Here is a 13,971-nt window from a genome sequence, read left to right on the forward strand (position 1 = left end):
GCTCCCTTCTGCTGGCAAGCCTAAATTCTGATGAAAGGACTGCCCATTCCTGGTGTGGAGTGTCTTATTTGCTCATGATGTTAGGCTGCAGCTCCAAAGTGATCCCTGCTACATTTTAGGATAAAATATATTCTCACAATTAGTCACAGCAAGAGTTTGCAGCTTGCAAATAGGTTTATTGGCCCCCTGGTAGCAGGGTTTTGAGTAGCTGAAAGAAGCACTTTGTTATCTGGAATTTCAAATGTAAGGCAGTCTCTCCTAGGCTGCTTGTCAGTGCTGTGTGCCCTTGGTAGCCCTTCTGGATCTTTCCCCAGGGCAAAGATAGAGCCTCTCTCTCCATTACTGTTATCTAATCTCTTCCTTAACTGATGGAGGATTTAGATGTACTGGGTCCCGGAGGTATTTGCATTTGAATACTGCAGGGAGTCTGGAAAACCTGCAGGCTTTCACAGTACTGAAGGAAGGGTGGTATCTCTGGCCACTGTCCCGCAAATTAGCCCTTGTTGTAATGATTTCTGAAGACCCTCTGTAGCAAGTTTTATCCTGGTCCCACGGTTTCTCCCATCTCCACTGACTCTATGCCATCAAAAGAAAAAATCTTTAAATAAATCTATTAGTCTGAAGATATATTTGGAAAACTGAGATTCTATATAAGGATTTGGCTTTTGACCTACATACACCGTTGTGTGTCGGCCTGTGTCTAGCCAGTGAAATAGGTGAAGATACACGTCTCCTGTTGGTCCCTGGCTTCCACGTGAAGTAGGGGATTTTAACTGGGACCAGGCTATGGAGAGAAGGAAGTCTCCGAAAGATGAAATTCGTCATGGTAATAAATTATACCCCCAGGAATTCTGGTGTATAGAAAGGAAACCATGAAATAAAAATTTGATAAACTCCTCATCCTCAGTGAACTTTCATGGATAGATGGACTCAGCTGCCTTAGCATAAGCGTTCATCGGCGTGTACTCGTTCAGAGATCTCAAGGAAACAATGATGTCCTTGAGTCTATAGGGTTTACAGCAGATAAAGACAATGATTCTAAAGGAAAAGGTTACAATACACAGATATCTCATCTGCCTAGACTATAGCATATATATGATGCCATAAAAAATCTTCCAAATTATCTCAGTTGACCAGACTTGAAAAAGACTATGACAAAAGATTCCCTGAAATTCAGTGCATAGCAATGTTTGAAGCATTTAAGTTGGGCATAATATACATTCATTTCTTTAAAATTTTCAAAAATAATTTTTTTCAAGATCTGCCCTAATATTCAGGATTACTGTTTTTGCTAATATTCTGTATTCATTTCAAACAACGACAAGTCACAGACACTAAGGAAACTGTGAGTGCTATTTTGCAGTATTAACAATGTTCCCTGTTTTGTGTGTGCATTTACCGCTAGTACTCAAATGCAGCAGCATTATTTGGAAGAAAAATAGGTCACAAAGATAGGGATCAGAATTATTTCAAAGGGGTGGTATGGAGATAAGAAAATGAATACATGACATAGCAATCTTCAAAACACCATGAAGTTCGTTTTCTATCCCTGAAGCCAACTCAGAATAATGAGGGGAAAGTCTGAGGGGAAAGGAAAGTTTAATCTGTCAGCAGATGAAGAGGTGTCAGACCCCTGCGTCAGGAACCACCACCATCCTGGATGAGGATGTTGTGGAGTTTTTAAAGGGGGCTACAGAAGGGGGAGACAGGATGAAGACCAAAGGATAGAGGCAGCTGCATGTTGGCCCCCAGCCAGGCAGTAAAGTGTTGTTTGGAGTCACGGTGGTTACCTGGTTGGGTTACGTGTTCGGCTCACGTCAGGTTGTTGGTTGGCAATGCGATATTCTTTTTTTTTTTTTTTAAGATTATTTATTTATTATTTGACAGGTAGAGTTACAGACAGTGAGAGGGAGAGACAGAGAGAGAGAGGTCTTCCTTCCATTGGTTCACCCCCCAAATGGCCGCTATGGCGGGAGCTACGCCAATCTGGAGCCAGGTGCTTCCTCCTGGTCTCCCACACGGCTGCAGGTGCCAAGCACTTGGGCCATCCTCCACTGCACTTCCGGCCCCCAGCAGAGAGCTGGACTGGAAGAGGAGCAGCCGGGACTAGAACCCAGCACCCATATGGGATTCCAGCGCCGCAGGCCAAGTGAGCCACAGTGCCAGCCCCAACAATGCAATATTCTTCAGGGGATATTTATGATGGCCAACCGGGCTTCAGGGCTTTCTTCCCTGGGCTAGGAATTCCCCTAAAGACACCCTATGAGACCATACTGGCTGCCAGGTGTTATCTATTGGAGAAACAGGTGACCTCACAAGTTCAGCAATTAGAATCTTAAAGGGCCATGTATACTACTCCTTCAGTTCAGTGAGTTAAGCTTGGGGGACCTGGGGTGCATGTGGCTAGGAGACTGGGGCCTGGTATCTGCATTCAAGGCACCATTTAGGGGCTCAGTTTCAATTTTGTATACTCACATAGGAAAATAACTATCATTAAGGAAGTGCCTTTTGCATTACAATTTTAGGGTATTTTACATACTCTGTCCCAACCATGTAAATGCTATGCAATATAAGAATACTTCAAAAAGTTTGTGGACAGTGGGATTTAAAGTTTATTTTGAGGGCTGGCATTGTGGCTTAGTGGGTGAAGCCCTCCCCTGTTATGTTATCCTATATGGGTGCTGGTTTGGTCCCAGCTACTACTCTTCCAATCCAGCTTCCTGCTAATGACCTAGGATAAGCAGCAACAGATGACCCAAGTACTTGGGCCCCTGCCATCCACATGGGAGACCAGGAAGAAGCTCCTGGCTCCTGGCTCCTGGCTCCAGCCTGGCCCAGCGCTGGCCATTGAAGCTCTCTGGAGGAGTGAACCAGCAGATGGAAGATCTGTCTCTCCCTCTCTGTAACTCTTTCAAATAAATCTTAATTCATTTGGGTGAAAAAAATTTTTGAATTCCATGCATAGTTTTTCATAACATATAAGAATTGATTTCAAAATTTCTTTGTGCCCAATGAATTTATATTCTGTTTTTAAAGATTTATTTATTTTCAAACTCAGAGAAAGGGAGAGACAGGGACATCTTCCATCTGATGGTTCACTCTCCAGATGGCCACAACAGCCAGCACTGGGCCAGGCCAAAGCCTGGAGCTTTACCTAGGTCTCCACATGGGTGGCAGCTGCCCGTGCACCTGGGCCATCTTCATCTGCTTTACCCAGGCCATTAGCAGGGAGCTGGATTTCAGGGAGAGCAGCCGGACACTGACCAGTGCCCATACAGGATGCTGGCATCGCAGGCGGTGGCTTTACCCACTGTACCACAATGCCAGCCACCCCATTTATCGTTTAATTCAGTTTTCCCCAAATCTTTTGGTAGTACTCTCAAAGGATGTCCATTAATCACAAAGCTGAAAGCATTATTTTTAATAAGGCTGCTGTGTATCCACTAAAACGAAGAGTGTGAAATTTTGATGTGTCTTACTGCGTGTGCATGTGTTAACCTCAAAGAACCCATATAAAACTTGCTTGGGGAGCACACATTGCACTTAGTGCAAGGCATTCAGGCTCTGACAAGCCACAGTTATATCCCTGACTTTAAATCAGTTAGCTTTCTTTAGCCCTGGGTATCTATTCCACAAATCCATTTGTAGGATTTTTCAGAATCACCTGGCTGCCAGGAGTCATTTCGCAGTTCTGGTCTTCTTCCTCCAGGCAGGCAGGCCACTAATACCCTTTCTCCCCCATGGGTTTGTGAATGTCTATAATGTTGTGTTGAGACAAAGGATTCATCCCTGTATTCAGAAGGTATTCTTTGTATCTCACTTAAAGCTTCATTATTGTAAGAAAAAGGGGTGCAGATGGGTGCCCCCTCACACAGGGCATCAAATTCAAGAAAAAGGGCACAGAGCAAAGAGGAGACAGAATGCGATCAAATTTATTCAAGGAAAATGAACTTGTAGAGGTCGACCAGCTGCCTGCATGCACACAGCCATGGCAAAAGGCTCACGCCCCAGTAAGCTGGGCCTTTTTATATCTTAGGTGGACTGGGAGTGGAGGTGGGGGGCAGTGGGAGGAGAGCTTCCCCACACAGGTTCTTTAGGTTTGGCCTGCTGGTTTCCAAACCTGGGGAAGAATGCAGGGGGTGCAGTGGGGAACCATAGGGTAGGAGACTCAATCGGCCTCTTGAAAGAAAGCAGGGGTAACAAGAACTTAAAATGGCTGAAGCTGTTTCATCAATTAATTGTATTTCACTGCCCAGGTCTTCCCTCCAGCTAGGGGACTCCCAAGTTTCAAATTCAAACACAAAGCAGGTTGCTCAGTCTAATTTTCTTACAAATAGTCATTGCCTTTGCACATGTAGTTGGGTTATAAGACAGCAAAAGGGCAGAGGGCAGCACAGTGACCTACAGACCAAATCAGGCCACTTTCTGTTTCATAGCAGACTAAGAATAGCTACTGCATTTTCACATGGTCAGAAAAAAAAATCAAAAGAAGAGTAATATTATGAGACATTGAAAATGGTGGCAAACACATTGCAGTGTTATTTAAGTAGAGATTTATTAGAACATAGCTACACCCCTGCTCTTGCATATCCTCTATCACTGCTTTTGCACCTCCAGGACAGAGTGGAGTAGCTACAGCTGAGACCCTTTGTGGGCACCAAAGCTGAAAATATAGTCACTATGTGGCCCTTACAGAAACCATTTCTCAATTCCTGGTATGGATTAGAGTACAGCTGTTAGGTTCATAGCATCATAGAGATTCCATTCACAGGACACAAACCTATTGCTGTTCAATATGAATATGAAGTATAAGTGCTCACTAAAATTATGAGAGTGCTGCTTTTACTGTCTCAGTGAAAGAGCAATGGAGATCGTAAGCAAGTATTCACACATGTCAGCAACAAAGTGATTCTCAAAGTGGACCTGAAGAGAGACTGTCCGAGGCTACTCTGAGCCCATTCAAGCCCAGTCTCTTGGTTTTCCTGTATCAGCTATGGCTTTAGTTGTGAGGCCTTTGCAGGGAGACAGAGCCACTTTCCCTACAAATATGTCCACACGATCAGGAAGAAATGTCAGTCGTCAAAGTTCTTGAACAAGAGGAGCCAGGATCCCTTCAACCATTCAAGCAGGAACTGCTTTGCTGTTTGTATTAGTGTAGAAATGAATAATCATTAATTGGGGTCGGAGGGTCTAGGGAAGAGGACTAAAGAAAAAATTAAAGCTAAAGAGAATGTTTTTAAGCGGGTCTCCCTTTCTCAATGTGTCATATATAGTAGGAAGTATGAATGCTTGTGGTATTTCCATATTTACACTATGAATATTTGGCAGCCAAGTGGCCATACACAGTCTCTTAGGAGTCTGAGTGAAGTAGCACTTTATTCACTGAGAATTGCTGGGTACGTTAGGTGGGAGTGGGGCTTGCAAATGGTAATGTGCCCTTACAAGCTTGTGGTCTTCTCCACCTGCTCTTCTCTGCTCCCCGTGAATCTACTTTGTTCTGAGCTATTCCTTAGTGCCTGTGGGGATTGATTCAAGACTCTTCCCCCCATGCCAAAATTCCCAAATGCTCATGTCCCTCATATACAGTGCACAGTATTTGCAACAACCTATATTCTTGCACCTGTATACTTTAAATCATCTCCAGATTACAGAATACTTAACACAATGCAAAAAGTTGTCATAATGTATTGTTTAGGGAATAATGGCAAGGAAAAAAATTGTGTGTGTTCATACATTCCCCCCCCCCAAGTCTTTTGAATCACTTCTGTGGGTGTGGAACCCATAGCAGGCTGACTGTATATGCTTCATGTGCTGAAAGCAAACAGGAGACTCTTGGTTGCCTCCAGAAGATCTGATCTCATCAGATTATTATCTGAGATGACATTTCTATCCTTACTGAAAATGTCCCATGAAAAACACTGACCTTTAATCCTTTGTGTTGTCTTAGTCTTCATCATAACAAAATTATTGTCCAAAAGGTTACCATTGTTTTCACTCAAGATATCCTATCATCTGGAGGAGGAATCAATTACTCAGCTGGTGGATATTGAATAAACACCTGTCATAGCACTATAGTAAGCGCTGTGACAGATCCAGAAAATTATTAGATATGATCTTTGCCCTTCAGGTAGTCAAATTGGGAAGGCATAGTTTACACACACACACCAAACACATGAGGCTACTTTAAAAAAAAAAAAAAAAGCTTATTTAAAATGGAAATGAAAATTTATCTTGGTTCAAAATAATTTGAAATTCATGCATATGGGACTTTTCATGAAGTTCATAGAAAATGCATATTATGAAAAATCCATGTATGGGTTTAAAATTCTTTCCTCCAAATAAACTTATTTGTAATTCCATTTTTTTATGAGCTTTACGAACTACTTTCACATAAACATTTTACTTACATGAAAGTTTAAGCACAAGGATAAAAGAGTTCAGAAGAGACAAACTTTTAAAATTTCATTTTTTTAAAAAAAACTTTTTTGTTCTGTTGGTTTGCTCCCCAAATGGCTGCAACAGCCAGGGCAGGGCCAGGAGCTTCTTCCAGGTCACCCACATGGGTGCAGGTGCTTCCACTGCCTTCCCAGCACATTAATTAATCCAGGGAGCTGGATTGGAAGTAGAGCAGGTAGGACTTGAACCAGCGCCCTCATGGGCTCTGCAGTTCTACCCACTACACCACAGTGCTGGCCCTAATATAAACCATTTTGAGGAAAGAGGAGATGAGAATTGAACCACCACTGTAGGAGTACAAGCTTAGTAAGTGGGGTGAAGCGAGGAAGGGGGCATTCCCAGTAAACAGATGAAGTCAAAGCAAGAAACACAGTCTTACCCAGGTCAAATTGTATACATTATGTCCCATCATCCTATATATAGTACACCTATTAAGACTAAAATTGAGCAATAACCGTACCATGCATGTTAACTTTGTGTATAGATATGTCATCCTTTGCTATTTGGGCTCTTAGCCCATTAAGTCCCGAATGTTCAATTCTGTTAATCTCTCAGTGACATAGATGATTGTCAGGTAGCCATAGCCAGATTGAGGCTAGAACAAGGAAGGCATGGAAAACGAGTAGCTGTCTTACGAATGAGGAAAAAAAGTGCGGAGTCTAATGGCCAATTTGGAGACAGGGTCTGGAGGAACTATATGGCTTTTGTTGTGGTTCAAGTTGTAAAATAATAGAATAAAGATTAGTTGTAAGTAGTATGAATGGAGAGGAAGGGCAAAGCTGAGGTGTAGAACTAGACACTCTCCCATAGCAGTTGATAACAACTTCAATGAGTATATCCGCCCCCTGAGGAAGGAAAGATGAAGAACAATCAAAGCTCAAATCTTGACAGCCCTCTGTTTACCTGGGGGGGGGGGGGGGGGCAGATATTTTGAAAAAATAGCGGTGAGTTACACCATCCCTTGAGCTCATGAAATCGAGCATTTCAAGGGGATGATCAAGAAGGAAACATGAACATACTTGTGAATACATACAACACACCCAGGACTCCAAGAAAGGTCCGGACTAAGAAATGACGTAGATGATAAGGCTGTTGATGACACACCAAAGTGCCGTTTCAGTTGAGAGCTGGGGTGTAAACCCAAGTGCTCCAGCCCTGCCTTATTGTAGCATTCTAGTCCTTTACTAATAATATCTAACAAAATTCAATTTTATGTTCCTTATGGTGATTTTTACTAGTTCCAGTATAGTCATTGTTTTGTTCTTTGTTTACCTCTCTCTAGGAATTTGTCTTATTTTGCTACACAAAGTAGCCCATCTGCTGTCATTTTGAACCTGTGGGAAGCTCGTCATCAGCACGATGGTGACCTTGACTCCCTGGCCTGTGCCCTTGAAGAGATTGGGAGGACACACACGAAACTCTCGAACATTTCGGAATCCCAGCTTGATGAAGCCGACTTCAACTACAGCAGGCAAAATGGACTCTAGTCCACTTCCTCTCATGAGACAGAGTGATGGCCAGCTTTGGGACATTTGCTTTAAAGAGGAAAGAAAGAGGCAGCTTTCTGCCCAGTGGCTGGGAAATTCAGGCTTCCTTTACAATCAGTGAGATTCCCTGGTTGAAGAAAGTGAATTTTTTGTAGGGAAAACATTAACAGAGAAAGGTACAAGCTCCCGTTGATCTAAGGGGGGGATCTTCTATCCCTTCTGAATCCACACTTGGGTTAACACTGGGTGCACTCCTTGGGTTTGGAGTGGCAAAGATAAAAGTGAGGGCATATCTAGATAGAAGTAACTGTGGGAAAAGACGAGCTACTATCAAACTGGGAAGGCAGAGATGGATTAAATGCATGTTTTGAAACAGGTTTTTAATGATGTGCCCCAACGGGCCAGCTTATTCTGCTACCAGATTGTCAGCATTTTCTACCAACTGACATCTGTGATGTTGGAAATCATTGTAAAATTGACTTTTAGAAGTGAAACAGAGTTGCCAACCTGTTTGTAGGACTTCAACAATGTCAAGGAGGGCATATAGAATATAGATCTGAGTATATCACACCAGCACCAATTTCTTGTCTATTCTAGACGTGTACTGGAGATGAGATTAAGAGGGAAGATAGACCACCAACTAGCTCTTGTAGTGTACCCCACCTTCATGTCTCCCCCTGGAGACAAATCTACCCACATTCTTCCCTAATATGGTAGAGAGCTTTTAAGGAGCATCATTTCACTTTTCCTTATGGAAATTTATTTCTCCTAACTCAACAGAAAACACAGCCATCTCTGTTCCCAGCTAAGCCACTCAAGTTACAGAATGCTATTACAACACAACTTATTACATATGCAGAGGCAGGACAGGTCAAACTAGGTCCAAGGAAATACATGAATTACAGATGTCAGAGGCCTCAAATAAGCCAAAATTCTAGGAGGCAAGTGTCTCTCTGGTTCTCCAACATTATTGTTCTAAGGGAATTAAGACATTTACTGTACTTTTAAATCTGGGTTCTTGAAATTTTCTAACCTTTTGGTACTATGTCATCATAAAATCTCTCCATAGGGCTATAGGTCATCCTCTTTTGTGTTTTGGGGGAATTATCAGATAGTCCATGTTCTAAATGATATCCAAGTAAGCAGACCTGAGTAATACCTCTACCACAGTATACCAGAAAACACATGCTTTGTTCAGGAAGCCCTCAAGCTCTGACTGCTCAACCTCACCAATCATGTTTTTTTCTATGAAACCGTCCTAATTCATGCTTCTTTTTGTTCAAATAAGAGGCAGTTGTATTATAGAGAGCTGAAATCCAGATAATTTGTGACTTTGATCTTAACACCGTATCTTTTCAGCCTATTCAAGTCATTTTTGGCAAAATGTCCAGGTAGACTAGATAAACAGATATGTTCCTGTTCCTCTTCTGGTGGGTGGCTTGGTTGGCTGTCCACAATCAGGACAACCAAAATTAAAGATCTAATTTGATCACAAAGCAGCTCATCTGCTGCTTTAGACGTTGGCTGTATTTGAATAAAATAAGAGTAGTCCTAGAATGGAGGCTCTGGAGAACACTTGGCAGTGGGAAATCCCATAAATTTAAACATTGTTGTAGATCACTTGTTAAAATTATGAAACTTCACCCAAGTTAAAAAAGAAAACACTTAAAGATGGGTTGAATTTATGATGCCCTGGATGGGCATTGAAGAACTCTAGAATTGTGCTGGCTATTTTCTATAGCTAGCGTGTGGTATGATACAGTCCCAATATCAGATAAAAGGCTTTGGCACAAGTAATTCAAATGCATCTTCCTTTTCTCAGGATCCAAAGCCTTACTATATAGAACCACCCATCAACTTAGAACTGTCAAGCATATTTTCAAAATACCATGTCAAGATCAGAAAAACATCCCTTTGCTAGGGTATTCGACTTATAAGGAACAATCGAGTGAAATGGAACTCATTTGACATGGCTGATAAAATGTTTGTAAGAGAAAGAGCTAGAAGTCAATGGACAATCCCTTGCAATAAATTAGAATTAGTTGGCATCAGCGGTATGCAGAAGGTATCTGTGTTACCTGTTGAATAATAGTTTATATAAAATTTATTGAATCATATTTTAATATCCATCTTAGAGGCTTTTTGTTTTAAACCACGCTATTACCTTTTTCTCTCTGAGCTTCTAATTGATTCCACACAGATCCTTTTTAGATCTTTGATACTTTAATACTTTTTAAAATGAAAAATTTAAATAATTTCCCCTCCGATCTATCAAGATTATTTTAAAATGAGATTATTGTCAATCTCTGAATATCTAGGATTTCCTTCCAGGATTTATATCTGGCCTGGGTTTTATAAATGCATTTAAACATCACATCACATAGAGTAACAAAGGAAAGAAAGAAATTGACATATTTCACCTCCAATTTCAGCCCAACATTTAATCAAATTCATCTTTAAGTCTCATTTGCAGCTTTTTTTACATTTCTCTTATGAAATATATGAAATTCTATGGTCATTGTATGGCAAGACTATGCAGTACTTAACAATAGTCTCAAAGAGAACCCATGTTTGTGACTTACAGACCACGGTGGAGGTAGAGACTGAAAATCAAAGACTTACCTCACACTTGAACTTGTGGTTATGCACAGTGACCTAAAAACTGTGGTATTACAATATTTGCGTGTCAACATACATGTCTTTTGTTGAAAGAGAGTTGCTTGTCATTACAAGCACTTAATTTGGAAGTCTTAGTGCAAAAATGAAGCAAAAATTAAAAGTGACCTTTAATGCTTGGCAGGTTACTTAAAATTTTTTACAAAATATCCCACTTACCATTGAATCTTTTAATACTCAAAGAAATTTAAGTCATATAGTCATGCTTTAAAAATGACTTAAAATTATGCCAAAATGGCTCACTTCACGGCTTCACAAGACTGAAGCATCATAAAGATAATTTACAGCCTTTACAACATGGCTTGTGCAGTCTTATGGGTTTACATTAAAATCCTTTAAGCCAAAAGGAAGCTCGCTCTATGGATTTAAATGCAAACTTCATTTACCAGTGCAGGAAGTCTCATAAAACTCAGATGTACTCCCACAAAATTTTTATTGTCCTTTTTGTAAGAGATGAAAAGGAATTGACACAGTTCTTTTTAAAGAGGGGCACTTTTCTCTTTTTATTATTTTTTATCTTCAACAGCAGAGGTATTATCCTGTGCCACAGTCCCTTTATTTTCAGTTGACTTTGAGAGGAAATATTAAGTCAGATCGCTTAACCAGAGTTCTCTTTGGATTAAAAATGTGAGCTTAATTGCAATTTTGGATGACCAAAATTGTCAACCTAGGGATTGATAAGCAAAAGTAGAATATTCAACTGGTAGAAATGGTTTTAAGTAGTATTCTACACTTGCCTAACTTTTGGCAAATTTACCTGTGAATTTCAAAATATTGTAACATCTTTTGACTTGCTTCTCACCCCTCTCCCCCTTTTTGGTCATTTTCACTTCAATTTCTTAGTCTCTCTGCCCTCTGCAGATTTGTTGAATGACATAGCTACCAAATGTGGTGAAGCTCTCTCAGAGGGTTTGTCCCAGCTCTGTAGAGACCACAGAAGCCAAGAAGGAGCTAAGAGAAACCAGTCTGGCTGGCCCATTGTGTGGCCCATTTTCATTACGTTTCCTCATGAAACATTGCAGAGTTTGAATCCTTAGTAACTCCCATTGCCTGGCCTGGAGGTGGCAGCCACAGCAAATGGGAGTGCAACATGTTGGCCTACAGATAGTGACAAAATCTTATTAGCCCTTTGGTGTTAGTTGCCCTAGCGCTGTATTTGAAAATTGATGCTTTAGCCAAAAGCTGAATGGCCACCGTTTCTGTAGTTTCCACTGTTTTTGTCTGCATAGAATTTTCCTGAACTACAAGCAAAAATGTATTTTGTCAAATGTCACAAAAGTGAAAATGTTACTAATCTTAGATGTGTTGCATATTTTGTGTTTTTCCTTTCCAAACTCTTTCGAAAGCTGCAGTTACAAAGCTGTTTGGCTGTATTGACAGCATGTGGTGTTTTTGCAAAAGCAATTCTAGGAGAGCCAGTGTCTACGCGGACTCCTCACATCCCTGCAATGGGGTCGATGACAATATTGAAATAGCCATCTGTGTGCTCTGACTTTTCAAAAAGAAAGAGAGAAGGGGATGGGAATTAGACCTGGCCGTTAGTCACTAGTGTGTAGTGCTGTGATCTGAAGTAGGAACTTTAACTCACATAGAATAATTGTGGTTTTTGAAGCAGCTACTCATTGCTTTTTCCTTTTGCTGTGAACATCTTGGATTCGGAATGTCCTCATGAGGTGGGCCTGAGACAGTAACATTGGAACTTCATGTCTCAGAACCCACCTACTCCATTGGAACCCAGTGATTAAAAAGGCAGGAAGCTTCATGGATTAGGATTAAACTTCCCTTCCCTACTCCCGATATTCCGTTCAGCATGGGGTATGTCGGTCTTCCCCAAACGTTATAGCTTCAAATAATAGATTTGAATAGATTCACCACAATTGGTAACATGTTCTTTGCATGAATGGCAATACCTGTCAAAATTCTTTTACAAAAGGCACGATTACAACAAAAATGCCCTTTGCCTCCACTTTTACTAACCCTTAGGTATTTCCCTTACGTCAAGCAATTATTTACCTACAAATTCCAAAATTGAACAAGTTATGCAATTTCCTTAAAATTATCCAGGGTAGAGATTGAACTGTGGTTCTGATGAATCATCACAGGAGAGGTGATGTTCTAGGGGAGTTTGGAAGAGTATCATGCTTATGACCCCATTACTGACACTACAGCTGGTAATTCTGATGCTGCTCCAGTCGAGAGCTCTGATGATAGAGATGGAAATCACCAGCAGGCAGCCATGTAGGCCGCAGCAGAGGGTAAGGGAAAACATCTCTTCAGAAGCACTCCCCAAGGTTTAGCCTGGCATCCACGGGCCACTCCCATTCAACATTTCTCCCTAAAAAGATGGGGAAGAATAGGCACTGTGGCAATTTTTTTTGTCTTTGTTTTTTGGGGGTCAGGCAATGGGTTTTTTCCTTTGCTGAACTGGAATAAAGACATAGAATTTCCCATTCTTCATAACTGTTTCTGATTGGTACATGCAACCCAGTAATTCTTGACCTAAAAATATTTCAGTCATAAGCATTTTTGACCCAAACTCAAAAAACTAAGTTGTGTGTAACCACCACCACCACCCCCCACTTTGTATATGGAAGATTTCAAAAACAGATTTCATTTCGTTCTGTTTATTTTGGGAAGGTGCGTGGGGGGTGTTTTTTCAAGTGATTCATATATCAAACCCATACCACTCTCCACTTTGATTTGATGTGTTCAAAGCCAAAAAAGAAGACACAACAGCAGGGCTGAACACTTAATTTGACATGAAGCTGAAGGAGTGAGCAAGCCAGAGGAGAGAGTGTGAAGAAAGCATGGCCTTGGCTTCATACCACACTTTTTGTGCCTTGTATTATCAATGTAAATTCTGAATGTTGTACAGTAAATCCTCGAATGGACTTCTTAGAGAACGCTGCACTGGCTTCTTTTTCAGCACATGTACATATCTATAAATATATATACATATATATTTGGTAATGCCAAACAGCTGTGTTATATTGTATTGAACAAAATGGACGGTTTGGATGTTTTATGTAAGTTTGCAAAAAAAAAAAAAAAAACTGGATGGTTACGGACTTTTCAAGATAAATGTACAGACGTCAATTACTGCATATCAGTTATTTATGAATAAAGAGTCTTTTATTGACATTTTAGGACGCTCTGTGAGTGGAACTTTGAAATCTCAAGGAGGAGCCCTGTGCCATACCTCTTGCCACATTCTTGCTGGAGGTGCAGTGCCCCGCCCCCCCCAGGACAATTTCTATCTGTTAACATATTAGACATCATTTCTCACTGTGGCCACACAGTGAGACAGCGAGATGCTACTGGAAGCAAAGAGGAGATTATCTTCTAACATTCA

General features: G+C 40.9%; 1 protein-coding gene across 7 annotated transcripts in view; it reads left to right on the top strand.

Annotated features, from left to right (window-relative positions):
• Positions 1–13,760, top strand: part of UNC5D (unc-5 netrin receptor D) — a 585,082-nt gene extending 571,322 nt beyond the window's left edge. For all 7 annotated transcript variants that reach the window (XM_051833981.2, XM_051833975.2, XM_051833985.2 and 4 more), the window contains one exon: positions 7,739–13,760. In XM_051833981.2, coding sequence (XP_051689941.1) covers positions 7,739–7,943 — 205 coding nt within the window. In that variant the 3' untranslated portion in view covers positions 7,944–13,760. The remainder of the gene's footprint in view (positions 1–7,738) is intronic.
• The last annotated feature ends 211 nt before the right edge of the window (positions 13,761–13,971 follow it).

This window comes from Oryctolagus cuniculus, chromosome 2 (assembly GCF_964237555.1).
Source record: "Oryctolagus cuniculus chromosome 2, mOryCun1.1, whole genome shotgun sequence".
Classification (NCBI taxonomy): domain Eukaryota; kingdom Metazoa; phylum Chordata; class Mammalia; order Lagomorpha; family Leporidae; genus Oryctolagus; species Oryctolagus cuniculus.